The sequence below is a fragment of the Lagopus muta genome, chromosome 5 (genome assembly GCF_023343835.1).
Source record: "Lagopus muta isolate bLagMut1 chromosome 5, bLagMut1 primary, whole genome shotgun sequence".
Classification (NCBI taxonomy): domain Eukaryota; kingdom Metazoa; phylum Chordata; class Aves; order Galliformes; family Phasianidae; genus Lagopus; species Lagopus muta.
Window position 1 is genome coordinate 23,260,944 of NC_064437.1, and position 27,719 is coordinate 23,288,662.

At 48.5% G+C, this 27,719-nt stretch overlaps 2 protein-coding genes across 2 annotated transcripts; one reads left to right on the forward strand and one right to left on the reverse strand.

Annotated features, from left to right (window-relative positions):
• Positions 1 to 1,748: 1,748 nt before the first annotated feature.
• On the reverse strand, positions 1,749 to 8,999 carry PRDX6 (peroxiredoxin 6). Its single transcript, XM_048944546.1, has 5 exons — positions 8,814 to 8,999; positions 8,382 to 8,538; positions 4,162 to 4,308; positions 3,419 to 3,565; positions 1,749 to 2,438 (listed from the first exon to the last, which is right to left on the reverse strand). The coding sequence occupies exons 1-5, from the start codon at positions 8,903 to 8,905 to the stop codon at positions 2,307 to 2,309; spliced, it is 675 nt and encodes a 224-aa protein (XP_048800503.1). The 5' UTR covers positions 8,906 to 8,999; the 3' UTR covers positions 1,749 to 2,306.
• TADA1 (transcriptional adaptor 1) lies at positions 8,999 to 22,816 on the forward strand. Its single transcript, XM_048944531.1, has 8 exons — positions 8,999 to 9,161; positions 9,242 to 9,333; positions 10,265 to 10,330; positions 16,111 to 16,208; positions 18,928 to 19,137; positions 20,099 to 20,250; positions 21,367 to 21,529; positions 22,388 to 22,816. The coding sequence occupies exons 1-8, from the start codon at positions 9,088 to 9,090 to the stop codon at positions 22,538 to 22,540; spliced, it is 1,008 nt and encodes a 335-aa protein (XP_048800488.1). The 5' UTR covers positions 8,999 to 9,087; the 3' UTR covers positions 22,541 to 22,816.
• Positions 22,817 to 27,719: the final 4,903 nt, after the last annotated feature.

The window sequence follows — 27,719 nt, forward strand, 5'->3', positions numbered from 1 at the left end:
AGAACTGGGGAAGAGGAATCACATCAGTGCCTGCAGGGAGGACATCCTGTGCCTGGCCTCTTCCTGCAGGACCTCGAAGCCTCCTCCTCCCCCTCAGGCGCTGCACTCCCTCCCATGCCGTATGTATTTATTGGCCCGGCCTCCTGGTGTTTTTTCTGTTTGGCTCACGCTGTACTTGATGTTGCCAATTTCTGGAGATGGTGATAAGAGCAAGGACGTGTGGGTGTCACTACAGAGAAAAGACAAAATCAGGTATTCTGCTGTTGTGTGGAGAAAATCGGAAGGAAGAGAAGATGAAAGCTGGTTTTGCAGAGTGCCTTAAACACAAATGACTTTACGGAGTAGGGGGCTTGGACTTCTGTCTTTGGATGTTATTGCAAACTCGAACAAATGTTGCGTTTCACTTCTCTGGGATTAAAAGAACATTCAATCTGTACTGGAACCAAACTGTTCTGTCTGCTTAAGTCTGGCTTTTCTGGGCAGCAGGCTGGAATGTTTGCGAGGGGTGGAGGGGTGCAGGCTGCCCTTTCTCCCTGGGGAAATCAGGTCAGGGTGAGGGCTGTGTGCCAGAGTACTGCATGGAACTTGGGAGCTCTTGCAGATGGTGGGGAACTTGGGAATCTGTCAAACTTTGTCAGGCTGAAAAAATGCACAGAAAGGGGGTGTTCCCACTTGGAAACTGCAGTCCCACTCCCAGTTCCTGCAGTGAGAGATGGAGAATAAGATTCCACACAGAGATCGGACGGTGTTATTTTTCCTCAGTAGAAATAATGAATGGGGATAGTTGAGAATTTTTTAACAAAGGTTCACTTAAATTTCCACAACCAGGAGTTGAGGAAAAGGAGCAATTGAAACATTTGGAAAGAATACCTATAGTCACTGAATAGTTGCTGACAGCAATGTATTAATGAAAAGAAGAGTTCTCAGCCTGAAAGACAGCCGTGTCTGGGGAGGGATGTCTTCTGGGTTGGCGTGGCCTGCATTGGGTGCTGGGAAGAGCTGAGAGCTTGGAACGGTGTTGGGGAACATCCAGTCTGCATCCCTGCAGGATGCTGGAGGGTATCTCATTGCATTGCAGTGCAACTGCTAGTCCTTGCTGGCTCTGCAGGACATTTGTGCCCTGTGCCAGCCAGCCTCCTTAGTAGCTGCTGGTTCCAAGTGTTGCTGACTGTGTGGGCACTGAGAGATGCCGATGGGCAGGCAGCCTGTGTGCTATTCAGTGAGCGGGTTTCTTTCCTAGCATTACACTGAACATGGTTCATCGCTTGACGAGTTTGGGCCTGCATGAAGCATCCCCTGGGCAGCGGGGCTGTGAGGCGGAGCAGCGGAACGTGCCTGGAAAGCAAATCACAAACCTTCCGACTTCACAGTCCCAAGGATTTAGAGGTAAGTGTCGGAGAAATCTCTGAGGTTTTGGTGTTGGAGTGCAGGAAGTTTACAGGGATTGTACTGTGCCCTAAGGAGCAGGGTAGCTACCTCTAAATCCAATTTGACATCTCCAAAGCAGACATCTTCCTTTTCCCCACTGAGGCTCCTTGGCAAAGCAGGGACAGCACTGCTGCCCTGATACCTGCTGCCTTTGTGCAAAGTGCTTTCCAGACTGCTTTGTGCAGCAGCCTCTGCACTGCCACCAGCCAGGAGTGTTGGTGCATGCCCCAGCTAGCCAAGTCAAGTAGTCAGGGTACTGTAGACAAAGCAGCAGTGCTATGTGGGGGAACCCAGCAGAGGCAGACAAGGGACATCATGCGTAGTACTGAAGACCAGTTTATTTGCTCTATACCCTCTTCCACAAACACTGAAAACAATCAGTCAACTTTCAGCAAGAGAAAGCATTAAGAAGTGAGAGATTTTGCTCTGCAGCTCCTCCCCTACAAAGGGGAACAAATGAAGGTGTAAACAAGTTAGTGACCACTGCTCCTAAAGGCATGAAGCAGTTTGGAGCTACCTGATGGGAGGCATGGGCCCAGCAGGACACCCCTTGTGACCTGTCTGCTGACACCACACTTCTCACTTTGCTGCCAGGAAAAGCTGGTGCCAAACAGGAGAAATGCCCACCGTGTGAGCCCTGGAGCACCCACCAGTCTCCTAACCTCTTCCTTGTAGGTAAGAAAACACCCAGGGTTTTAGTTTGAGAGAGTGTGGGGGACAAAAGGGATGTGGAAGATTGACTTAGTATCAGGATGCACTGTCAGTGAGAGTCATAGTACGATGCTGCTGATCACACAGGGGTTGGGAGGCAGGATTCAGGCACAGGCAGGCTCCCACCACAAAGGACCGTGCCCAGCAGCATGGGTGGGCAGAGCTGCTCACTCGGGCTGTGGGGTGTAACGCAGGTACTTCTTGCCTGATGGGAGATCCTTCGTGAAGACTCCTTTGGGAAAAAGCTTCTTGGCTTCTTCATCAGGTAAGGTGGGCACAACCATGACACTGTCACCACACTAAGGAGCAAATGGGAATTGTGAGAGCAGCAGGGATGCTGGTCAGCTGCACAGCACAGGATCTCTGCACTGCAGCAGGGCACGCGCTCTGCTCCTCCATCCTAAAGCCCGAGTGCCCATGTGCAGGTAGTGCTGGTCCCCTCTGGTGAGCCAGCTGTGCTGCCCTGGATGGCGCAGGGGGTGAGCACACCCCAAACCATGGCTGGAGGCTGGGGTTGTTAGAGACAAAGCTGCCTCCACGCTCTCCTTGCTGTACCTGTAGAAATACTCCATGATCACCTTTTCCGGGACACCTGTCTCAGCAGGAATGTCCCTCCTGACTACAGACAGGCAGGTTTGTTTGGTGACAGCTACCAAAGCCAGCAGTGTAGATCCAAAAGCAGTGCTGGGGGTCCAAGGAAAATGCTAGCTAGCTCAAGCAGGCAGGCTGCACTGCTTATTCTTGCTTTGGCTTGGTTGCCTGAACAAATTCTTGGGAATTTGAAATAATGCTGCTGCATAAGGATGACAGCAACTAGGGAACTTCATCTGGTAATTTTCCGCAAGGCTAGGATGCAGTGAGGGCTGTGCCCATTCCAGCCATTCTTTGCTCAAAGGGAGCAGAGCAGCAAGCCATCTAGGGAGGGGTGCTCATGCCAGCTGTTTTTCTGGCTCTGAGTGGACCTTGGCCTGGCAGCTGACATCAGCAATGCTCTTCCTTATCTTGCCCTCCAAGGGCAAGACCCATATTGGCCCAGAGCTCACATGCTGATAGCCAGAAGGGCCAGGCCCTATATCTGCAGGTACCTAAAACTGAAGGAAGGGAAGGAGATCTCTGTGTGATGCCACGCAGCAATGCCCTTGGGGCTCTTGTTTAGCATCCAATTCATACAACTGGACTGCAGCAGCTCCCCCTACCCCTGGATCACTCCCAAAGGCAGCTGTTAGATGTTTAATGCACCTTTACCTCCCCTGCACACAAGTTCTGTTTCCCTTCTCACCTTCCAATCCACAGGGGTAGCAACCTTCTTGTATGCTGTCAGCTGCAGGGAGTCCACCACTCTCAGGATCTCATCAAAATTTCTCCCAGTGGTGGCTGGGTACAGGATGGAGAGTTTCAGCTTCTTATCAGGGCCAAATATGAACACCTGAGCACAGGGAGACAGGGTCATGTTTCTGGGGCATCATCAGGGGCCTGGCAGAAGGTGTCTGTCCCACTGCCCTGCTGGATTTACTCAGCCCTCCCACTCCTGGTCATGGGAGGTGCCCTGCTTGATTGAGGTGCTTGGGGCAGTAGAGATGCCGTGGTGGGTAATTCCTAGAGCAAAAACTGCTTCCCAGATACGTAGAACAGTGTTTGCTCTAGGAACTCCTGTTTCTAATGCTATCTTGTTTTGCTACTTGAAGTTTCCTCATCCTGGCCTATGTCCTTCTAACACAAGCACAGGAGGGGAGAGGAAAAGCCCGGCGGATCAAGGACTTAATGTTCCCTCTCTGTTTGGACAGGCACAAGGATGAACTGATGCCAGCAGCAAGACAGAGCTGTTGCCAGCAGGCCAGGGATGTGCCAGCCTCTTCTTGTTCCACTACCCACGGATCTAGCCTAGGCAAGTCAACCGAGCTCCCAGGATGGTCCTGTCTGTGCACGTAAGCTGCTCCCCCCAGGGACACAGGGCAGGATGGCAGGTAATGCCTGCTGCTGAGCAGCCTGCCAAGCAACAGTGCTCTAAAGCCACAAGCTCACCACACGAGCAGTCAGGGGCATGCCGTCCTTGTCCCGCTCATCTGGGTCCAGCATGCCCAGCTTGACGGCGAGCTCTCGGTTCTTATCAGCAATGATGGGGAAGGGGAGCTTCTCCACAGGTTGATCTCCATTGTATGCATTGATGTCCTGCAGAGACAAGATCATTGGAATGCTTAGGGTTATGCTCCCACCATGGGTTGGAGGTGGTCTGACCTGGGTCTGCCATGCAGGCAGACCTGGTGTATCCGGAGCAGACTGCTGCAGAGGGGCAACACAAAGATGCACCCACTGGTGACACGGGATTCTTCCACCTTGCTCTGAGAATGGACGTGTCCCTTTCAGTTCAGCATTTCAAACTTCTGACGAATGTGCTGGAGTCACACCTGAACTGAACCATGCTTCTAAGGAACAATTCTAACTGCAGAGCTGTCAGCAACTCTACAGCCAACAAAGCTCATATGCTGAACACGTGACAGGTCTTGAGCAAGGAACCAGCTCCATTCAGTAAGCCACTCTTAGCTTACTTAACAGTTCCTGAGAACAAAGTGTAATCTCTGTGCATGTGCTGGGACACCACGTGTTTCTTTCTGAACTGTGCCTGGAGACAGAGGAAGTAAACCATCACCTGCCTACACTCTCCTTGCGACCAGCTTATGAGATTGCTCCCTGCACCAGTTCTAACTTGATGCCCTTCACACAGAAACTGTATTTTGATCATCTCTGAATCTGATCTGGCTTTGGCCAAAACATTCAAGTTATTTTTGGACAAGTGCTGAGCCACAGGAGGGCTGGGAAAAGCCCACTCAAGGCAACGCAAGCAGAGCAGCAGCCAGCATGAAAGCAAATTTAATCCAAGGTTTCTGCCCCAGAATAGAGCCGCCTGCTCTTTCTGTCCTCTTTATATTACAGGGGAACAAACTGGACTCAAGCAATTACAGCAGCCTCCTACACACCAAAGTGGTATGGTATCAGCTGTGTATGTACAAACTTCTGTTTTCTCTGGGCTTTAAACATGGGGAACAGACTCAGTCCTGCTCAGGTGGAATGCAGGGAAGGCAGAGTTGGAAACATGACCCTGAGTAATGCCTACCCCTGCTCAGTGTGCTGAAGGTAGTGAGAGCAAACAGGCCATGTGCTGGTCCTCAGCACCCCTATGCTGCAGGAGGTGCAGTTGGGAGCTGCCCCAGCTGCTCAGGATGCTGCAAGCAGTCAAGTGGTACACACGTGGCAGGAAACATTTGCAGTGTTTCTCTCTGCTTGCTTTCTCCCCACGCCAGTGAGTCAGCAATGAACTGCACAAAGGGGCTGTTCACCTCTGCTGGGCTGTGTGCAGGCCTGCTTTGGGAAGGAACTGGTTCCCTACTCCTGCAGAGCTGCCTTGTCAAAGCAAAGCAGGGAAGGAAAGCCAAGACGAGACCAGCCCATCTCTGAACATCCCGTGGAGCTGCAGGAGGCTGTTGAGGAAAGCCAGACCATGACAAACACGCACTTCTCTCCAGACTGACATGAAGATTGCTGAAAAGCAAGATCCAAATCCTATAGCTTGTAATTCATTCCAAAACACACGTAATATCGTGTCGCAGGAAATCACTGTACAAATGGCTTCATACACCCCACCCTGTTTTGCAACAGGACACATAAGACTTACTCACTTCCCTGTAAACCTTCCAGAGTCCAAGCTGAAAGCAGACATTGCTAGAGTGATTTATTCACCTTACTCATCAGTGATCTAAGAGAATGCTGAAACCTCCTCTGACATGCTCAGCACAAGCCAGACAACCCTGCAACAAACACTGGCTTTTCAGGAGGTGACCATCTCTCTGCCTGCCACAGACCTGCTGCTGTGGGGGCAGATGCCATGTTAGTCCTTCTCGAGGGACTCATCTATTCAGCCAGGTCTTGGAGAAGCAGCACACGGACCATGGGGGACAGCAGAGCAGGATCTACTGCTGGCTTGTTATGAGAGGAGCAAGCCCCTGGGTCTGGGAGAGGCGTGACTAAGAGCAGTGACATCTTTGGCTGATAAAGTAGAGTTAAGCAAATTGGTGTGACAGCTATGGCTACTCTGTTTTACAGCACTGCTCTTTGCTGCCAGTTGAGCTGAACAGCCCAGTTTATCAACTTCCCAGGCCCTATCTGCCCACTGAAATTTGGGAGCAAAGGAAGCAGAGGCTTCTTTCTTGTTTCATGCAAAATTCAGCCTTCCCTCCTGCTCATTTGCTTCCTTCTGGGCAGTACTTCAGATGGAGGAAGCTTCATCCACAAAGAAAGTATAGGAAGGTAGAGGAACGTTACATGAAGAGGTTTAACTGCCCAAAGTTTTGCTCATTCCTGGGACTTCTAATATCTAGTGAAGGAAACTGCAGTTTCTAGATCTTAGTCTAGCAATCAATGCAAACCACTTTTGCACCTGCCACCAAAGGATGGCATCTCTGTTCATGCTCCACGGGTGGGCAGAACCTCTGGGGGGGCACTTCATCAGATCTGAACAGCTGCCTTCCTACTTAGTTAAACTCTTTGTGTCACAACCTGACATATCTTCTCATTCCCATGCAAAAGTGCCCCAGTAGTGAAAGAAAACCTGCTCAAATCTCTATTCATGTAGCTTTGCTCCCCCTCTACGCCTTTTCTTGTTCTCTCATCTGTGAGATGAGCAATTTCAAACACATCAGAAACTGTCTGCTATGGATTTATCTCACTAATTTGATCTTTTGCTCCAGAGGACTTTCAAAGTTTTGCTTTCAACAGGTGCCGAGCAGACATTTCCAAACGACTGTCTCTCAGGCCTCTCCCAGCCTGGCAGCATATTAGCTGCAGCTTGGACTATTGCCCTCAGGCCTTTCTAAATTCTTTGTCTCGTCAGCATCATGAGGCTGTTTTGCAACTTTTCTGCAACTTCTTTTACCTGAGGTTATGCTAAATAATTCTGTAGCATTACCAAGCCAGCTCACTGTTCACCTTTCTCCCAGATCATCCGAGTATGGTGAACGCCACGCATCCCTGCAGCCCCTCTAGGGAGCTCACTGCTTCCCTTCCTTGACACAACTTACTGTTTCCTCCTATCACCCTACATAATAAATCCTTTTCAGAGCTGATTTCCTCGAAAACCTTCCTGGAAAGCCAAGGGCTTTGTAATAGTCAGCATCATCTGTACAGGTCTTCAAAGGGTTCTAACAAACCAGGAGACGAGACTCCTTTACAAAACACAACCCAAACTTTCTGTTCCATTCAGTGGAACATTATCTACTAATTTGATGGTGGTTTCAGCCAGTTTGACCAGTGCAAAGACCTCAGTTACCGGTTAGGATTTTGATGCTGTTTTTCCCAGGCCCTTCTGAGGCTTGGTGGGACATCAGCTATGCACCACTCAGGCACAAAGGTCAATTTAAGCATTAAGGCAATTAGGCAATTTCTAAAGCCATTCAGGCATGAAGTAATGTTTGAATGTGGAAATTTCTCACCTTTATTACTTCTTATTTGCATACATCTGACTCCTGGAAAACGTGACAGAACATTCCCTCTTTTAAGAGTAAAGAAAGAAGCAGATAACTCACTCAGGGATTCTTGTACTCTTGTACTCCACTCAGTCTCAGTACTCATTTTATATCCCTAATTTGTGGAGTCATGCTACCTGGCATCATGACAGTGTCAACAACACCCCTGTTGACACTGCCTTTGAAGTTTTCCATTAGCAGCTTTTCTATTCCTTAAATAAGCTACTTTTGTGCCACCATTCTTCTATTTCCCTATAAGCATTTCATATTTGACGTGTTCTTATTTGTACTTTTATATTCAACGTGTCACTGCTTGTTCGTTGTGTACTTTCCTCTGCCTGGACACAAGTGATGTGTTAGCCCTAGTGATGTGGTTGGTGCCCCGTTCCTGCAGACTTTCAAGGTGAGGCTGGATAATGCCCTGGGCAACCCTATCCCTTCCAACTCTAAGGGTTCTAAGATTGATTCTATGAGCTGCACCCTTTTAACACTGACAGTTTGAGTCGCAGAGCCACTAAGATCAGAAGGGACCACTAAGCCCAGCCACCAATGCTGACATCTTTCCTGTTTTAACACATCCTCTGACCTTCTGGCACTGCCATAGAGTTGCAGCTCACAGCTCTCCCGTGACTGAACTTTTCCTTTGGCCTTCAGAGCACAGCCGCAGTGCTGCCAGGCACCGCTACCTTGCTCCAGGCACCCCTACCTTGCTCCAGGCACCCCTACCTTGCTCCAGGCGAGGTGGTCGGGGACGCTGTCAATGGAGAGGGCGATCATCTTCACGTTGCGTTTGCTGAACTCGGGTGCCAGCTTGGCCGCCCGGCCCAGCTCCGTGGTGCAGACGGGTGTGAAGTCCCGCGGATGGGAGAAGAGGATGCCCCATCTGAAAGAGGAGAGCAGGGGACGGCGTGAGGACAAGGCTATCGGTTCCGAAAACCAAGCTCATCGTTTTACCCCCCCTCGTCCCACTTCGGGATGCGAACCGAGCAGGCTCGGATCCGCCCGGCGCCCTCCGCCTCCGGGAGCCGCGTTTTGCAGCGCACGTCGGTGACACACGGCCGGACCTCTGGGCCGACAATGACGCTCGGAAAGCCCGGGCCCACCGTCCCGCCCCGCTCCGACACCGGTTCCCGCCCCGGCCGTGCCCCCGCCGCTCACGAGTCGCCCAGGAAGTCGTGGAAGCGGATGGGGCCCTGCGTGGTGTCCGCCTCGAAGTTGGGCGCCTCGTCGCCCAGCAGCAGGCCCGGCATAGTGGAGAGCAGCGCACCGCTCGGCACCCGTTCGGCTCTGCTCGGCTCTGCTCGGCCCCGCTCGGCTCGCCGGGGGGGGCGTGACCTCCGCGCCTGCGCACACCCGTCGCCCCTCCCCTGACGTAACGGAGCGCCGCGCTTTACGACGCTTCGCGGCCTCCGCGTCCCCGTGCTCCGCGGCGATGGCGACGTACGTGAGCGAGCTGGAGGCGGCCAAGAAGAGCCTGAGCGAGGCGCTGGGCGAGAACGTGAAGCAGTGAGCGTCTCACCGCGCGGCCCCGAGCCTCGGCCTCGCCCGCGGCGACGCCGTCACAGCACCGCCCCTCTCTCTCGCAGGTACTGGGCCAACCTGAAGCTCTGGTTCAAGCAGAAGATCAGCAAGGAGGAGTTTGACCTGGAGGCGCGGCGGCTGCTCACCCAGGACAACGGTAACGGCGGGCCTCGGTGGGGCAGCCCGTCTCGCGCCGCTGGGCGCGGCCCTCAGTGCGGCTCTCCTCGCTGGTGGTTAAAGGCCAGCTGGTCCCGCTGCCCTGCCGCGCACGGGGATGCCACGGCTCCGTCGGTGCTGGGAGCCTATCCGGCCTGACCTCGGTGTCTGCAGAGATGGGGCACCGCCAGCTGTGGGCAGCCTGTGCCGTGCCTCACTGCTCTTACAGCAGGACATGTCTTCTGTCGATCTAACCCAGATATCCCTTCTTTCAGTCCCTTTGTCCTGTCACAGCAGGCCCTGCTAAAGAGTCAGTCCCGTGTTTCTTACAGCCCCACTGTAGATACCAGCAGGCAGCTCTCAGGTCTCCCCACAGCTTTCTCTCCATGCTGAGCAGCCCCAGCTGTCAGCCCCTCCTTGTGTGGAGATGTTCCATCCCTAGGGTCATTTTTGTGGCCCTCCTCTGGATGTGCTCCAGCAGGTTCATGTCTCTCCAGTACTGAGTACTCCATGCTTAGTGCTGGCTCTCCTTTATTTTAACTTTTTCTTTTTTAAAGCAAACCCAAAGCCTCACTGCCAGAAGGTGCATGGGAGGGAGGACAACCAGGCCTCCTTGTTGCTGGCTGAGTGCACCTGACTTGCCATGCACTGTGCTCTAGGGCTGGATTGCTGCATGGTATGCTGAGAAGCAATCCAGCTTGCACCTGTGCTGTGTCGTATTCTTTCTAGTAGCAGGTTCAGGGTTAAGTGAAGGGGGAAAAAAAAAAAAAAACAACAAAAAAATCTCTTAAAAAAACTCTTTATATTGGGAAGTTGTGACTTTCAGCTAAGTGAATGGTGAAAACATGGCTGTGGGGAGACACAGAGACCTACTTTGAGCCAGTGCCTATGACCACCAACGTGTTCCTAATGAGCTATCTGTCTTCATGCAGTCCACTCACACAACGACTTTCTCCTGGCCATCCTTACCCGATGCCAGATCTTGGTTTCTGCACCAGGTGAGTCCCAAGTTTCGTTAAAAGTAATCAGTAAAGCTTTGGCACATGTGTTTGGGCTTCATATGTGGCTGTTCTGTTTGCTGAGCCTTAATATTCCTGTTCCCTTGGCCATGCAGGCAGAAGGGTAACCAGGTAGTTATCCAGATGATTTCAGTGTGACATTCTTAAGAGCAGAAAAACAAAACTGCATTTGCTCTGCTAGAGGCTGATGTGCTGGGTTGCTGTTTGTGGTAAGTTTGATTTCTAGGCTGGGTGTCTGTTGGGCCATGAGTGCTGAGAAGTGAAGTTAATGGGAGATGCTGCTTTGTGTTTGAACTGCTCTGCTTGCTGTTTTCTTTGTGTTCTGATCTGGGTGGTGCCCTCTTTGTTCCTTGGTATCTTGGGAATAACGTCTTGAGGAGCTGGGTTTTCCTGACTGACCTTGAAGTCAAGTGTGTATCTGATAGAAAAGTGCTTACTGAATGCTTCTAGCCAACTCTTAACTGAGCTATGGTCAATTAGTCCAACCTCCTGCCCCTTTGATATTAAACTTCTTTAACTGTGTAAGCATTCTGAATGGCTGTTGTCAGACTGGCAAGCTATTTTCTGCTAGATCTTCAAAATAACTGTCAATGTAGAGATATGATATGAAGGACAATCAAGTTGCAATTTAAGATATGAAGCTACTGTGTGGTAATGGAGAGAAGATCATTGTAGCTGTGGTGAGCTAAGGTCTGAGGAAGCAGTTTTTCCTCTATGGGAAGTACCTGAAGTGGCTGGGTCTGAGCTCGCGAGGGGGGAAAGCTGCTGGTTCTGTTCAGGGTCAGGAACATTTCAGTTTTATGTAAAGGTGAATCAGTGTTTGCTCTGGCTGGGACTTGGTTGGCTTTTTCTGAGTGCTGGGTCATAACCCAAGGTCTTGGTTTTGGATGGCAGCAGTGGCACTGCTGGGTGGCTGAAGTTGGGGTTATTCATTTCTGTCTGTGCTGCTGTGCTGGTCTTTGTGGACTTCCACTTGTTACTTTGTCCAGTCACACGGCTGTGCGGCATTTCTGCAGTTGTTTGGGCAGACTTTACTGGCTTGAATAGCTCAGACTTGGCAGCCTGGGAAAAATTATTACCTTTTCTCAGAGCCATCTAGGAATGGGTTAAGTATTACACTGCTTTGCACTGGGGCTGGTGCTTCACAAGTGCCTTTCATGAGCTCATTATTTCCCACTTCAGTCTCTTAATTTCAAGTACTTGCAAGGGCTCTCTTGTCCCAGTGGAGCTGAAGCTGTTTCAGAGCCCTTGAGGAACCTGTTTCTGTGGGTCAGTGAGGGTGTGTAACTGAGTGGTAGTTTGCCATGCTTAGCATGTGGTGGCTATGCTTCCAGGCAAACTCATTGAGCAGATCTGCACAAGCCAGCTTGAATAAGCTCAGTTTGGTCATGTGTATTCCTAGAGGAATGGCTTTGTGCTCTGCAGGTGATGCTGCATGTTGGTGGTCTCTTGCAGCTTTGTGGGTTTTTGTTGTTCCCAGCTTGGACCAGTGCAGCCTGTTCCAGGGACCTGGAGCTAACCTGCATGGAGACGCCTGCATCTTGCCCTCTGGCAGATCTGTTGCGTGAGCATTTTGTTTGCCAGTCTGCTGTGTGTGGTGCAGTGGCTTCTATGTCCAGACACAGAGGTGTAGTACAGAGTACTTGATGTTATGCCTCGATTCACTTTTCCCCTAGCTACCAACCTGCCACCTGCTGGTTTTTGTCCCTGTGAGAATGGGACGCTAACAGGGCACCTCCAGTGCTGTGCTTTGAGTAAAAAGTGTTCTCTGAATAGTTTATGGAAACAAATACTTGGTACAAGTGTGCTTGAGGCACTTGGTGTGCTGCCACAAAGGCTGATGCGTGTGCTTTCCACCTTCATGTAAGTGGGACAAGAGGGAAATAAACATTTTTAAACTGTCATCTTTTAAAAAATAACTTGTATGGTTGGTGCTACACTGGATTGTGGCATTTGGGGTAGGGAGCCTTGCAGGGGTATTTCAAATGAGAGACTAACAGCTGAAGAAAGCAAACAACCCATCTGTTCCCAATGTTCTTTCTGATTAGTGGTTCCACCTGGCCTTACAGGTGCACAGTGGCCGATGGGATCAATACTTACAACTTGCACCTCCTCACTCTAATGAGCATGCAGATTTCAAATCCCAGTTAAGGACATTTGGGACCTGGTGGTGGGGTGAGAGGAAGGCTCATGCTACTTGGATGGCAGGACTGATCGGGGCTTTTGGTTCCTCAGCTCCCACTGAGGTCCCCCAGGACCCTGAGGATCCTAAGTCTGATGTAAGTGGTGTGAGAGACTGTTTTCTTTGCTGATCTTTGCCAGCATTTTCAGAAGTGCTTTTATGTAATTTTTTCCTTCTCTCAGGGGAAATCCTGTTTAAAGCCTTTCCTTATGCTGTTTGAACTTCTTTGCTGAGCTGCCTTGTTGGTTGATGGTTGAATACAAGCAGTCAGGTTGGCCAGATTCCTTGAGTTAATACTTAGCTCACTTGAACTGTTACCGTGTTTCTTAGCTAAATGGTAACTAGGAGAAACTTTAACAATTGTAAGCACTTGAGTTAGTGATGAAAGCATTTCTTTTATTTAATGGTCATCTTGAGCCAATAAAGAGATGGTTCAGAGAATTAGAACTCTTGCTGGGATAGCAGGAACTTATATAATGTTGGGGGCTTCCCCCTAGCTTTGCTTGAAGGGTTGCCACATTGTGTTCCACTTCTCTCCAGAGAGTTGAAGAGGGAGGAGAAGGAAGAGAACAGGAGTGTGAGGTGTTACCAGAGGAACTGGAATGGAATTGAAAATACCAGAGGTCATTGGAATGTAGTTGACTCAACCCCTGTCCCTGCAGAAAGATCTTGAAACAGACAAAACGCAGAAAACCATACCCTGACAATCAAATGGAGGAGAATGGGAAAAGGGGGATGGATGTTTCCCATGCCTGTCTGCTGGGCCCAGTTGTGGCCTTGTGTCTCTGTCCTTTCCTCCTGTGCTGTGCTGCTGCAGTGCATTGGGAGTACCTGACTTACACTGCCCTGCCTGGCAGTGTCACTGCATAGTCCTGGCAGCTTGTAAAGAGAGCTTGGCTACTGCTGCTTATCTCTGAAGGCACATCAGCAGCCGGTGCTGCAGCTTGCTAACACTGATTCTCCTGCTATCAAGATTAAATAAAAGATGCGAACGTATCTGAAACTTGGTGCCTGAACCAACCCAGCTTTGATGTTTGTGGCCAGGAAGGCATATGCTGCTTTTCTTAGAATACTGGAGGGAAATTTTGCTTTCTTCATCTAGCGCTAGTTAGGCTTGTTAATATGGAAACCTAGAAAAGGAGCCAGAATAATTCTGCCCTAGGCTCTTGATAATAGGGGATAGGAAATAGTATTTTGCCTTTCTGTTTTTCTAAGCTGAGGTTTTAAGTGCACAGATTGTGAATATGTTGCATCAGTGGGGCCTGTGTGTGAGTAGGAAGGGCTGTGGAGTGGGGAAAGGTCACAAGCGCAGTGTCTGTCCTTAGCACATCCAGCCTCCCCTCCTGTGCAGGGGCTTTGACCTGCTTACAGATCTCTCCTACGAAGACAGGCTGAGGGAGGTGGGCTTATTCAGCCTGGAAGAGAGAAGGTGCTGGGAAGACCTCATTGTGGCCCTCAAGTCCTTAAAGGGAGTTTATAGACATGAGGGAGAGTAACTTTTTATATGGGTGGATAGTGATAGGGCAAGGGGGAATGGCTTGAAACTAAAAGAGAGGAGATCCAGATTAGATGTCAGGGGGAAGTGTTTCATTCAGAGCAGTGAGCTCTGCTGCCCAGAGCTGTGGGTGCCTCAGGCCATGGATGGGCCCTGGGCAGCCTGGACTGGGGGGGGGGGGGGGGGGGGGGGGGAGGGATGAGGGTGATCTTTGAAGACCCTTCCAATGCAAACCGTTGTATGAATTCTAAGGGGGGGGGAGTGACTTGGCTGTAAAGAGCAAGCAAAGCATCTTGTGAGAGCAGAAGCATCACCTCTGATGGATCCTACAATGTAAGCTGTGAGATTTTGATGGAGGGAGAGAGTGGTCCTTGACATGATTGCCAGTGGTGTTTTTCCAGCTTCCCCTTTGATAGGTTCTCTAGTGCAATGTAGTGGTAATGAATAGTGACACCAGTAATGATTTCTGGAGAGAATATCTTTATTACTTTTTAGTTACCCACGCTTGACGGCTGGATTTCCACAAGTTTTGTTGTAGAGTGTTGATTTTTCAGCTCACTGGTAGGGTGTAGGTAAGCTTCAAGAGGGATAATGTGCCATCTCTGTGTAGGTTGCTTCTAACCTCATCTTAACAGCTGAGCATTCATCTGAACGCTGTTTAGTCTGATCCTTCGAGTCCTATCAGAGAACCCTGTATTCCTGCTCCAGTGATGAGTATGTGAAGCTGCACGTAGCCAAGGAATTTAGTTTGCCACGTTCTCTGTAACCAGACCTATCATTTGGTTGTATGTCTGAGTTCCTGAAAACAGCTAATTAACCACAGTCACAAGAGCCCAAGGCTGGTGTGAGGCTGGGGGAGAATGGGAACTGGCTGGGTTTGCTGTGGTCAGCAAATGTGCCTGCGGTTGGCCAGCTGTGGGATGGCTGCTGTGCCTTCTGTGCTTAGTGAGGGAATGGCATGTGAGGCCCTTGGTGTGGCTATGGCTCTACTTGGCAGCAGCCCTCTGTGTCCAAGCTGAGTGGTCTGAGCTCCTGAAGCTGGGCAGGGATTCCACCATAGGGCATGCTTTGCTCACAGCTCAAGAGGAAAAGGTGGTGTTCAGTTTGCAGAGTTGAGGGAGAGTGCTGCTGACTGAATGCAAAGGCTGCTGCTGTAGCCACAAGAGGGCTGTCCAGGCTTTTGGTTGCAGGAAGAACTACTTTTTTTTTTTCTATCAGTGAGCACGTGGACGTCCAGTGCAAGGTTTTCTTATGCAGCCAAAGGAATAGCATGCAGATCCTGTAAACCTGTCTGTGGGAGCCTGGCAAGGCTGTCCTTGCCAAGAGCTGTGTGATTTATTTGGGATGTGGTTTGACCTGCTGTGGCTTTTCCCATCGAACAGCATATGGTGTGTTTCTGGGCCATTCTCATGTTAGGTATAAATGCTGCTGCATGTTATGTGTAATTGCCATCACCGTTCCACACAGGTGTTGTCCTACTCCTGGACACAACAGCCTTCGCAGCCTTTCCTTTCCCCTTCAGTATGACATGAACTTGACATGAACATGGCATGACATGAACAGCCTTGATGTTTAACAAGAGTCCAAGACAAGGTTTGCTGGAGCTGATGGGAAGCTGTAAAGGCAGATAGACTGGATGGCTCTGTCCTGCTAGTTAGCATCTGTCTGGAGCTGGTCCACAGAGACCAGTGGAACAAATGGCTTGTTCCTTCCTTGTGACTTGACTTGGAGGCTACCACCATTAATTTTGGTTGTGTGAAGGTCGTGAGTGCATCAGCCTAGCAAAAGCCAATGAAGGGGAAGGCTGTTTGAAAGCATTTTTCCCAAAGAACTCCTCTTTGGGCCAAGACTGTTGGGTTTGGGTTATGGTACAGCCAGGGGGTTAGGGTTTGTGAGGTGCAGCTCAGAGCTACGGGCTCTCCCAGAGGAGTGCAGCGCAAGAAGTGCTTCCTCTGGCTTGTGGCTCTTGGTCTGGAGTTGTGGCTAAACTGGGAGCTAAATGTGAAGGGCTTTTCTGTGTGCTGTGTCATCCTGGCCATAAATCAGTGAAGCCTGTCAAACTTTCTTTTTTGCAATTTACAGAAGGTGCTGGATCTCTGCCGTGGCCAGGTGGCTCCGCAACCAAACCTGGAAAACCCAAAGGGAAGAAAAAGATTTCGTCAGTGCGGCAGAAGTTTGATGTAAGTGTCTGCAGCCAAATGGTCCTGGGTTACTGAAATTCTGTGAGGGTGAACTGCTGTGCACAGCGTATTGTTCTTCTTACTGCCAAGAGTGCTGAAGTCACGCCCTATTGATGATGTGTGTCCCAAGAGCTGGGAGCTGCTGCTGCTTGTATTTCAGGAACTAACAGAGTAGCTCTGTGGTCACTCTTAGATACAGTAACTCTTAGATACATCTTTCATTTGCTTGTTCATCTTCCACATTCTCTATAATCTTCACACATCTGTAAAACTCTTAAAGAAACAGTGAGTTCATGGTTACTCTCAAGCAGAATTGCTCCAGCTGCAGGGTTCTTTGCAGTCTGAATGGTTAAGAGAAAGAGGAAGCAGAATGTTTTCAGAGAGTGTAATTGCAAAGCATTTTTGGTTCTGAAACAAGGATACTGCCTTCTATATGTAGAAATGCACAAGGAGTAGTTGGCTTTGCAGCAAAGGGTCTATCTGTTGATTTGACACTGTCATGTATCTGTTCTGAAGCTTTCTGTGCTTCTGGATCAGTGTGCCTGGTCTGAAGGAGGACTAGGATGGGGCACTGTGTCTTGTGGGTGGGATTCGATCGGTCTGTTGGAACTGAATTAAGTTTGCTGAAAGGGAGAGTGTCTGTGAGGTGGCTTTGTCAAGTGTTAGACCGCATGTTGATCCAGTTCACCTCTGATAAGGCAGAAAGCTAACCAAGCAAAAAACCCCAAACCAACCAAATAAAAACTCCCAGGTTTTTCTTGCTGACTTATTCGGTTGGATCAGCGTTCCTTGTGGTTGGATGGGTGTCAGAGTCAGTGCAAAGGAAGACAAGGAAGCCATGTAGCTGGGTGCAGGGGGAAAGGTGGCCATTTGAGGCCTCTCGCCACTGTGAGAAGTTAGCTTGGCTCAGCCAAAGTGCACCTCACACCTCTAGTGCAATATTTGGGCTTTATGTGCATGCTTTAGAGACCAGTGTTTTGGAGGGCTGCAAGTCCAGCTGAAGGCTCATTGTATTTAGAAGCTGTGAAAATATTTTTCACAGCTGTGGCCTGAATAGAGATGGCAATCCATGTTATCTTTTGTTTTTGAACTTCACTGTGGCTTTTCAGCAGCAAGTGGAGGAGAATCCACTTGTGCAAGTCTTGGAATTTGTTTTGCTTGAACACCCCTATGTTGCACTGCATTTTTATTGCGTATTTATGCAAGTATAGGAGTTGTTACTGGAATGTCTTATAGCAAATATTACATAAGGCGTATTTTAAGAGGTTTGTGTCTTATTAGTGTAATGCTGCAGTAGTGTGAACTTAAGAGTAAGTGCCTTGATGTCTCCTCACTGATCAGAGCAACTGTGGAAATGACTACAGATTAATTCCAGTTGGTTTCTGGTTTCCCAAAATGCATTCCTCTTAGAAGTGCTTACACTTGGAAGGTCACTTTTTTTTTATATTTCCCCTTCCACACACGAAGGTTTCCTGTAATGAAAGCTTAAGTCCTCCAAATTACTGTGAGAGCACCGTGCTTTCACAGTGTTAGTGGGTGGATTGGTTTTTCACTTTGAGTTAAATGCCACACTGTCCTTTGAATAAAGAAGGCCCCTCTTCCTTTCCTGAAACCAAGATGTGAGAAATCCACTTTGCTGTATATTCGTTGTTTATATGTCAAGCATGTCCTTGTTATGATCCCTCATAAGAGCCTCGTGGCAGTGTTTATTCCATGGTTTATGTGCTGGGGAGCTGAGGGCAGGTGTCCTGTGAGTGCTTGGTGAGCCAGCTTTGTGGTGTTCCCTTGTGGTTTGGGGATTGGCCAAGTGTGTGTTTGGGCCCAGACATCAGTTCCTCTCTACCTTTCTCCTCCTCTGCTTGGGGACTGAGTTCCACAGAGCCATCGCAAAGTGTGGCCTGGGAATAGCATGGGAGCAGGTGGGTTAGGAAGCGTGCTTCCTTCTGGTGTGAATTCAAGTTCGGTGATATTTTGTCCCTAAGTAACTCCCTCAGTTCTGAAATAATCTTATCAGCCATAATCTTCTCAAACTGATTGCACAGTTGCCCAGCCCTGCTTAGGGTAGTAGAAGTGCGTGGGGAGGTTAGAGTACAAAACCTGGAACTGAAATGCGGTGAAGCTGTTGTATTTAAATCCTTATTCTTTTAAGATGTGTAAGAATCACTTAAGCTTAGGATCACTGTGTTGATTCTTGGTAGGAAACTGTATGGTTGGTGGACAATAGGGTGTATTTTTTTTAGCTAATATCAAAGAGCTTCTGCACAAGAAGTGAGTAAGTAGATGAGAACTCTGCAGCGTAGAAGGAAGTGACTGAAAAATGTGAAAGTCCAGTAGAGTCTGCACTGTGGACAGAGGTAAGAGGGACTGTGACTGGCCACACTGGAGACTCGCAGGAAAATGGAATGAGCCAAGCAGGTGGGCAGTACAGAGTAAATGCAGAATTTCTTGCTGTGGAATGTGGTGGGTACCTGAGGCATTGGTAGCGCAGAGTGCTGCAGAATGGGTAGTTAAGTGGAGGGACACCAACCCTAGCCCAGAAATTTCACTGAGAGTTTAGAGGAGTATCCTGGGGACGGGTGGGTGTACTGCTCCCTTTGTCCTGCTGCTATATGATCTGTACGTTGTTCGTGCTTAAGTTTGACAAGCAATATTTCACGAGGTGAACTGAAGCCTGACCAAGTTAACATCATCTTATGCTCTGATATTGTGTTGATCGCAGCACCGGTTCCAGCCTCAGAATCCATTGTCTGGAGCCCAGCAGTTTGTGGCTAAAGATCCTCAGGAGGATGATGACCTGAAGCTGTGTTCCCATACCATGATGCTTCCCACGCGTGGCCAGCTAGAAGGAAGGATGATTGTAACTGCGTATGAGCACGGGCTGGACAACGTCACAGAGGATGCGGTGACAGCTGTGGTTTATGCTGTAGAGGTGAGACTGGGCTGTGCAGCCCTGGTTCCCATTACACCAGCAGCAAAAGTCTCTGTGTGCAGTACGGGGCACACACAGCCCCCCCTCACTTGAGAGGGGTTGTGCTGCTTTGATTGCCCACCTGCCTCAGGAAGAGTAAGATTGGAATCAGAGGGGTTTGTGCCCTTGGAGATGGTAACATATTGGATTTGTGGTTGTGAGGGTTAAGTATGAGAGGTGCTTGCTTACAAAGAGCACTAGGTACACTTGAGTGGCTAGTTTGGAAAATGCTGTTCCCACCATTGAAAAGAGAATGGCATCTTCTTAAGGAGTTTGTTTAAAATAAACCCGTTACATGTGAAGGTATCTGGCCTGGAAGTAGCAGAGTCAGACAGTATTTGCATGAACTGCCTGCTGGAGCTGTTGGCCAGCAGTGTTGTTACCAGGCGTCTCCCATTCAGGCCCTGTGGTGCAGCTGTTAGTCAGCTCTCTGGGGATTGCTTCCCTAAGCTGTGGTGTCAGATGCCAACCTCAGTTCCCTGTCTGGGAGTGAGGTCATGCTAGGAAGCAGTTCCAGACAGCTGTTTCTCCAGCAGCTTCCAGACACATCAACAGCTTGAAAAAAATGCATGGCTTTTCATAGTAGTTCTAGAGTCAATATTTCAGTACGAGCACATAGAGTGCAAGCTATAAAAGCTCTTGAAAGGGATTGGGCTGGGAATTTCCTAGTATTTAAGAAAACTCTCTGTGACATTTGAAGTAGCACATCATATATTAGCCTGTGAACTCTGCTTTAAAATGCAGAGCCACGTTCTTTGTTTCCAGCTTGTATCAGGTGGTTAAGTGAAAACACTCTGCCTGCCCACATGTTGTCTTTAGGTCCCTGTGGTTATGGCAGAACTTGTCAGTCTGCACTTCTCTGAGCTGTAGTTTGGTAGGATGAGTTAATCAGCATGCTTAACAAGAATGTTTTCAATTCCAGAACCACCTTAAGGACATTCTGACATCTGTGATATCCAGACGAAAAGCCTATCGGCTGAGAGATGGCCACTTCAAGTATGCCTTTGGAAGCAATGTCAATCCTCAGCCGTATCTGAAGAACAGTGTTGTTGCTTATAACAATTTAATTGAGTGGTAAGGAGCTTTCAGCACACTGTTAGTTTCAAATGTAATTTGCTAGTCTTGATGTTACTCTGTTCAGTTTTAATTCACACTGAGTGGGATCTATTAATGGTGTTCAGCTTTCATTTGCTGTATGCTGAACAGAGAGGAAGAATGTAGGGATTTTTCAGCAGCAGAGTTCAGGACAATGTTAAGTCTCTTCCTAGCTACCTTATCAGTTTATCAAGGTGACCCCTGGCCCTCTGAATGTTATTAATTATTGTTTGGTGCAAGTGATAGAGGAGTTCTTCTGGTGTCAGGGAGGAGGCCTCTGGGCTGAAGAGCAGTGTTGTTGCTTACAACAATTTAATTGAGTGGTAAAGAGCTTTCAGCATGCTGTTAACTTCAAATGTAATTTGCTAGTCCTGAAGTTACTCAGTTTGGTTTTTCTTCTGACTGAGTGGAATCTGCTAACTGTGGTGTTTAGCTTTCACACACTATGAAAGCAGTAGGGCAGAGCTTTGAGCACTGCTGTTGTACCAGAAGGCTGAGATGCAGGTGAGGACCTTTGAGGTGCTGCAATCTGTCATTTCTTGTGTCCACGTGTATTAATGGTTTTTCTGCAGGCCTTTCCACTTGCAGAGCTTCAAGCTCATCTGGTTTTGCAGTCTCAGTGTCAAACAGCATATGCTCTGTGTCAGGCAGTGTGTGTGTGTGTATGGTGAGGCAGTTGTTTGTCCATGACAGAGCTTCTAGCATTTCACAGGAGGTCGTGGGTGTTCTAAGGTTTGGTTATGGTACCACAAATGGAATCCATTCCAAACAGCTCTGCCTAATAGCTAATGTCTCTTAATTGAATGTTGTGGGTGCCTTCATTTTTTAGGCTGGGTGGAAGCTTGGTTGTGAATAGCGAAGGTTACCAGCTCACAATAGAGTACAAAACAGGTCTGAGGCAGGCTGAAGATCAGTTTTCATTGTTTTTATTAAACTGAGATTTGTTAAGTGACTTTAGTGTATAGAATTTCATATACACAAAGGCTATATTAACAAATACAGAAAAGCAAACCCTGGGGCTGAGCCCCTGCTGTGTTACTACCAAAGCTAGTGCTGCTTTTGTGACTGGAATGTTTTACTGTTTGCTGTCTGCAGCCCTCCAGCCTGTGTGACACCTTCTGCTGGTCAGAGCGTAGCCCCTCAGCCCCCACCTGATGATGCGGAGCAGCAGGCAGCGCTACTGCTGGCGTGCTCTGGAGATACTTTGCCAGCATCCCTCCCTCCAGTGAACATGTATGACCTTTTTGAGGCGCTACAGGTAAGCTCTTCGTATCACACTTTGTGTCCTGAGTATCAGCTGCCACTCTTGGATTTGGTTTATGTGCACAGGGAGGGGTTTGATTTCATCCTCTCACAGTCAGTTTCCTTATTTCTCTCTCAAACTTATTTGGCTTTGACTTGCTCCTGCTATTAGGGAACGGGTAACAAAGTCAACTCATGGTCTAATGCCTGTTCTGTCCCCATTGGTCAGAGAGTTGATGAGGAAATTGCCATCTCTACAAAAGAATGCTTCCCCTTTTGACAGCAGTGCAGCAGAGTGACCTGCCTGGCATGTCCCTTTTTCCTCTGTGTTCCACATGGCTGCTTAGAAGAATACTGGATCGTGCATGCTGGCTGTTGTAGTGGGTTATGCATGATTGCCTCAGCCCTGGGGAGGTGTCAGAGGCGCTGTGGGTGAATTTTCCTCCAGAGATGCCTGTTTGTGGGTCCCTCTTTGGCAGTGCTGGGGCCTAGCAGGCTAATTTGAAGCTAGCTGTGAGAGATTCCACCCCTCCTCTCCTGCCTTGCTCTTTACTGCTGTGAGCAGGCCTTGAGGTTTTTACCTCAAGGCTGTGGAGGCAGATTTTAAGAATTGTAATTGAGCATCTGGGCTGTGTGTTAGGCCAAGCAGAATTGTATTCTGTGTGTTTTTGGAGCAAGATTTCTTTACCCTGCTACTCCATTACAAAGTGTTGTAACAGACTGTTCTGTGCTGGTAGGTTACAGCTCTCCTTGTGTGCGACAGCCTGTGTTCCTGCTCTGCAGGGCTGGCTCTGATCATCTTGCAGTTTCTTCCATGGGCAGTGTGGGGAAGTAGGTATGAAAGCGTGAAACTTTCTTTCTAATTTGCCTCTAGGTACACAAGGAAGTTATTCCTGCACACACTGTCTACGCCCTAAACATTGAGAGAATTGTCATGAAACTGTGGCATCCAAACCATGAGGAGCTACAGCAGGATAAGATCCACCGCCAGCGCCTGGCAGCAAAGGAGGGCCTTCTACTCTGCTAGAGCCTGGCAGCCACGTCGGGCCCCTGATGGCTGCTGTGCTGTTCCTTGGACTTGATGCTGGGATGCTTCTTAAAATCCCATGTTTGTGCTTCAAGGAAGATGTAAGTTAGGAGTTGGCTTTTCCTATGGAAATACTACTGAGGTAATGTAAGTGGTACATTTTCTCTGCTTCCCGAGAGTCTTGTGCCATGGAGTGCTTGCAGCAATCCCACTAAATTGGAAAGGAGAAATGAGATTTGTTTGCAGACTTTTGTTTTGTTTTTTGTTTTTTTTTTAAGAAAAATAAATGTGAGGGTGTAGAGTTGGTTTTAAATTGTGTGTGTCTATTTCTGAATGTGATAACTGTCCCCTTGCCATCCCCCTGAGGTAGTTTCCCTTCTGAGTTCAGCCTGTGTGAGCCTTGTCCAGCTTCTCTTGCAGTTGGTCCTTTCCATTCATTTAAGTGGAAACAGTTGATTGTTAGGACATGAAGATAAACAGTTGTGTGACACGTTGAGGAAACTTTGGATTAGAAGATGAGAAAACAAAGTAAAATGGAAAAATCTCTTGTAGCCGGTCTTCTGAACTATTCTGCATCACAAAAATATGAAAGATGAGCACCAGCTGTCATGGGATCTCTCACCAGTTACTAAAACAGTAAAATCAGGGTTCTGGGGTAGTGTTTTCCCTTCAGCCTAGTCCTTGTCTAATCCTATTTTAGGGTAGTGTTCAAACATTGCAGGAGCTGCCTGGACTTAGGGCAAGAAGCAGCCCCTGTGCCTGTCAGTACAGCTAAGGATTCAGACATCCCAGCAAGCAGCTTCACCATCCCTGAGATGGGATAGCAGGTTCAATCTTAATTTTGCAGGGAGCCATTCAGGTCAGGTTGTAGAAGGGTATGGACTCTGCATGTGGTGTTTCAGCTGCATTACTGTCTCGTGTGTCATCTCTGTGCTCTTTAGGTGCCAAAGAGAATGGGCTTATGAAGGCATATTAAGCATTCTCATATTAGAAGTTAATGCACTGGGTTTTTAACCATACCTATACATGTATCTGCTGAAAGATGACTTGGTTCTTTGTTCTTGTGGAGTTGAAAGGTAGTGGAGTTGGAAAAGCTTCCTCAGGGAGAAAATGGAAGAGGAAGCTTATGGATCCCCTTCATTCTGCTTTTCCTTTGGAAAGTATTGGAAAAAGAGAACTGTAATTTTTTTCCCTTTCCCATGCAATTTCCTTTGCTGTTGCACCCTTAACTGAGGAGAATGTGTATCCCTACTGTGTTTCTTGGTTACCTGCCTATAACTTCATTTCATGAACCAGTGCTTGTGTTAGACCAGAGTTGCAGCAGGGAGCTGGGCAGGTGGTTCTCCTGCATCCTCTTGAGGGATGAGCACCAGATTTAGGCATAGCAAGAGGCAGTGTCTGTACAGATAGCAGCAGCTCCCATCCTGAGAAGGCCACTTCAGGATAATGGAGAAGCTGGGAAAGGCAACTGCAGAGAACTCAGGGCCTGGCAGAATGAGAGCAGCTCTACACTTGGTAGGTTGTATTTACTGATGTAGGGCAGTGTGAGGTTGAGCAAGAGGGTAGGAGGAGAATGAAGGCTTGTTTTGGTCCCCTAGTCTCTGCTGCCATTTTTATATTTGAGGGCTCAATCTGAACTGGCTTGGTATGCTTATCTTAAAAGTTTACCCCAGTGACTTTTTACACTGTAGATCTTAAAACCAACACTGAACCTATATAGCTGTACATGGTGAGCTCTAGCTACCCAAAGTATGGACTCTGGAGTGTGGGAGGGGGATTTCCCACATAATTGTTGTTTCCGGTGTAAAATGAAAGCTCTGAGTTTGTTTGCTAGAAACTTTGTGGCAGCTGTGAGGATTTCAGGTCTGAAAGGAGCATGGAGCCTCTGAGAGCATCACAAGTGAGTTCCAAAACACAGTGAAGCACAGCAAAAGAAGTGCTGCTCTCTTTTGTTTGCATGTGCTAGAAGGAAGGCTCTGCAGACGGAGCCTCTTGTTCTGAAGAGCTGAGTCATCAGTTCCACACTACAGAAAGCACGTTAACTGGGACACCTGCTGCACAAAAAAACTTGAATAAGGAAAGTGTCAGCCCTGTTTCATAGGGTGGGAGATTTGTGCCCCAAGACCCATGTAGGCTGAGCTTGACCTAAGCTCTTCCTGATGGATGTTATTCTAAAAACTTCCAATGGAAGCTTTCACTTATCTTTGGCAATCTGTCCTGCTTTCCAGATATCTTCACCACTGAAGGCTTTTTCCACAGTCCTGCACCTTTCTTTGCATCAAGGATCTCTCACTGTAGCATAGGCTAGAGCTTCTTATCATACTGTCTAGTTTTCCTTTAATCTGTGGGAGGGGGGAAAAAAAATCACTGTATTTGTGAATGCCCAGGAGCCCCAAACTGGGGTTTGAAAAAGGTTCTGCTCTCCTCCTGGGACAGGGAAGCTGGACTGGATCAGGTAAATGCACCCATCCTGTCTGAGAAGGCCAATATTTACCAAACCTTGAGATAAACACAGGCTCAAAGGAATGTTGTTTACTTGGTAATCCCCACCTTACTTGCACAGCTGCAAGAAGGTTGCAAGAAACTCACATCTCTTGTGTCCAAACACAGTCCCTTGGCAGGGAGACACAAGGAGATCTTAGTTCATGTTGAGAGAGCAGTGCAAGCCTTTGCAAGACTTTGCATCTTTTGAGGAGTTGTGTGGTGTGTCTATGCATCCCTCGTGCTCCAGGTGAGGCTGTTTGTCAGGAGCAAGGTGCTGCTTTCTGCTGGCCACCCCTGAGCAGCCTCTGTAACTTACCTGCAGTCCTGGGACTGAGTTTGGTTGCAGTCAAAGGTTCTAATTGGATGGTTTCCTTTTTTCTAGTTCACAACAGGCTGAAGTGAGTTTTAACTGTATGAATCTAACTGTAAGAATAATCTTTTCACTGAGAAATGCTTCATGCAACTGAAGTTCTCTTTTACAGTATTTTGATTAATTTATTGCTGGGAAATGAATTTGTCTCTAGATAGCATCTGGCTGATGGGGTTTTCACACTCATAGACTGAGATGCTCATGTGAAGTGTTGGAGGCCTGTGCTTGTTCTAGCTGAGGGCCATGTAAGCTAAAAGGGTTTATGTGTCAGTGGTACAACAAGAGCCCCCGCGTCTCTTGTTGAAGCAGTGGCCTTCCTGTAACAGCAGGGGTACAGCATGTTGAAAGAACTGGAAGGCATTGCCCTCCACCCTGCCCTTTCCTTTGCTGCTGGCTGGCCAGAAGGTGCTCGAGGGCTCACCTGGCCACCTCTGGCCTGGTGTCTGAGTGGTGCTGCAGGGATCATCGCTGAAGAGGACAAGTGTCAGCTCAGTGACTGCCTTGACTGCTGTACGTTATAAAAGGGCTAGCTATTATTAAAGCATTGTTTCCATTTGAATTGCTGAAACCAGTTTCCTGTTGGTGGGTTTTTCTATGTCTTTGTTGCATTTAAAAGTGCCCGGAATCAGATATCTGTTTCTGTGCAATGACATGCCACTTCTGAAACTCCACTTCGATAAGCAGAAAGAGAAGGAGAGCTGGGGCCACCTTTGCCTACAGGAAAGGTTGCTGGTTGTGCCATGGAACAACCCAAAACCTTTATCAGCCCTACGGTGACCTTCAGTCCTTGCTCTAGAGTGCTGCAGCCATGTTCCTATCCAAGTATGAGCTGTGGCCTTTTTTCCTCATTCTTCTTTATGCCTCCTGCCATGTGCCAGTACGGTAAGGTACTGTTACATCCTACATGGTTGCTTGGCCCTGTCTGAGGAGTCTTCCTGGCACCTTCACCTTGCTGCAGCTGATGGTAGATAAGCCTGCTTGAGGGCTTTCCATTTGTCTGCTGGACAGCAGCAGTCTCCCAGGGTGCTTGGTGTCTGTCTCAGGAGTGGATCTTCCAGCCAGCATTTAGCAAAGCCAGCAGGGAGTAGGTGTTGCTGTGAACTATGGACTTGTTTCTCAGTGTGAAGTGCTGATGGTAGCAGATACTCTCATGTTGCTTTAGGGAAAAGCAACATTTCAGACGTTTTCCACTGAAACTTTCATTTCTTATTAGAAATGCTTTTTTCCCACCAGAAAGAAATCACAAGGCAGATCAGCCTGCTTTATATTTACCTCTGCCCTCGCTTTCTCCAAAATATTCACCAGAAGATTGTTTCAAGTTGTCATATTTGTTTGTTTTTAAAGCGTGTCACAGATTAAGTTTTGGTTTCAGACTAATGCTCACCCACCAGCTTTCTCTCCATCCTCATCCACTTAAAACATACAGGGTTGATGTTCAGATACAAGTCTTTTGGGCTTAAGTAGGCTTTTATAGGATTGCAGAATGGTTTTGGTTAGAAGGGACTTTAATGCTCACCCTGTTCCAACCCCCTGCCATGAGCTGGCTGCCTCCCACCATATCAGGCTGTCCAGGGCCCCATCCAGCCTAGTCTTGGGCACCTCCACCTCTTCTGGGCTGCCTCTGTCAGCACCTCACCTCTAGTTTTCTCCTGTGTTGCAGCTGTGTGCATCCCTCCTGTGGCTGGCCCTGTTCCTGCCCCACAGCAGTGCAGTGCCCCATGGAGCAGCCTGGTCCCTGTGCGAGGTGCCTTGCTGAGGTATGGTTCCCTTTCCTGGCCCGCATTTGAAGGGCAAGGATGTGCCACTGCCTGTCCCCACACCCCCACTTACAGCTGAGCTCAGCATCCTGGAGCTGTTCACACAGCAGCTGCATTATCCCTTTGCTTTGGGTTTCTCAGTTTCACTCCTGCCTGCTGCAAAGGCAGCACTGCTGACGCTCAAGCAGAGCATCCTGTTTCCAAAACAGCTGGTGTAGTCCTGCTATCTTCAGCATCCTTGTTCCCAAAGGAAGACAGCAAAGCATCGGAGAGGCAGAAGGCATAGAATGAGTGGGTGATAATATTGCAGTCCCCTTCACCTGTGTGTGGAAGTAGGGTTGTGCATTGTGGGGTGCTGCAGGTTCCTAATACCGTCTTCCTGAAGCTGTCAAGAAAAAAACAGCATAGAGAGGTACGTGTATGGGCTGTCCTCACTCCACTTGGGCAATAATAGGGACAGTTTGCATTATTTTAGACTTCAGGACACCCATGGTTAGAAAAAAACAGAAGAGGAAAAGACAAACACCTTTGTATAGGCATGAGTACAGACACACACAGAGAGCCCTGT

Coding starts and splice junctions, on each gene's coding strand:
- PRDX6 (XM_048944546.1), bottom strand. CDS start 8,905: ATGCCGGGCCTGCTGCTGGGCGACGAGGCGCCCAACTTCGAGGCGGAC. Junction 8,539..8,813: donor CACGACTTCCTGGGCGACTC/GTGAGCGGCGGG, acceptor CTCCTCTTTCAG/ATGGGGCATCCTCTTCTCCC. Junction 2,439..3,418: donor CTACCCCTGTGGATTGGAAG/GTGAGAAGGGAA, acceptor TTTGCTCCTTAG/TGTGGTGACAGTGTCATGGT.
- TADA1 (XM_048944531.1), top strand. CDS start 9,088: ATGGCGACGTACGTGAGCGAGCTGGAGGCGGCCAAGAAGAGCCTGAGC. Junction 19,138..20,098: donor CTGTGGTTTATGCTGTAGAG/GTGAGACTGGGC, acceptor TTTCAATTCCAG/AACCACCTTAAGGACATTCT. Junction 20,251..21,366: donor TATAACAATTTAATTGAGTG/GTAAGGAGCTTT, acceptor TGCTGTCTGCAG/CCCTCCAGCCTGTGTGACAC.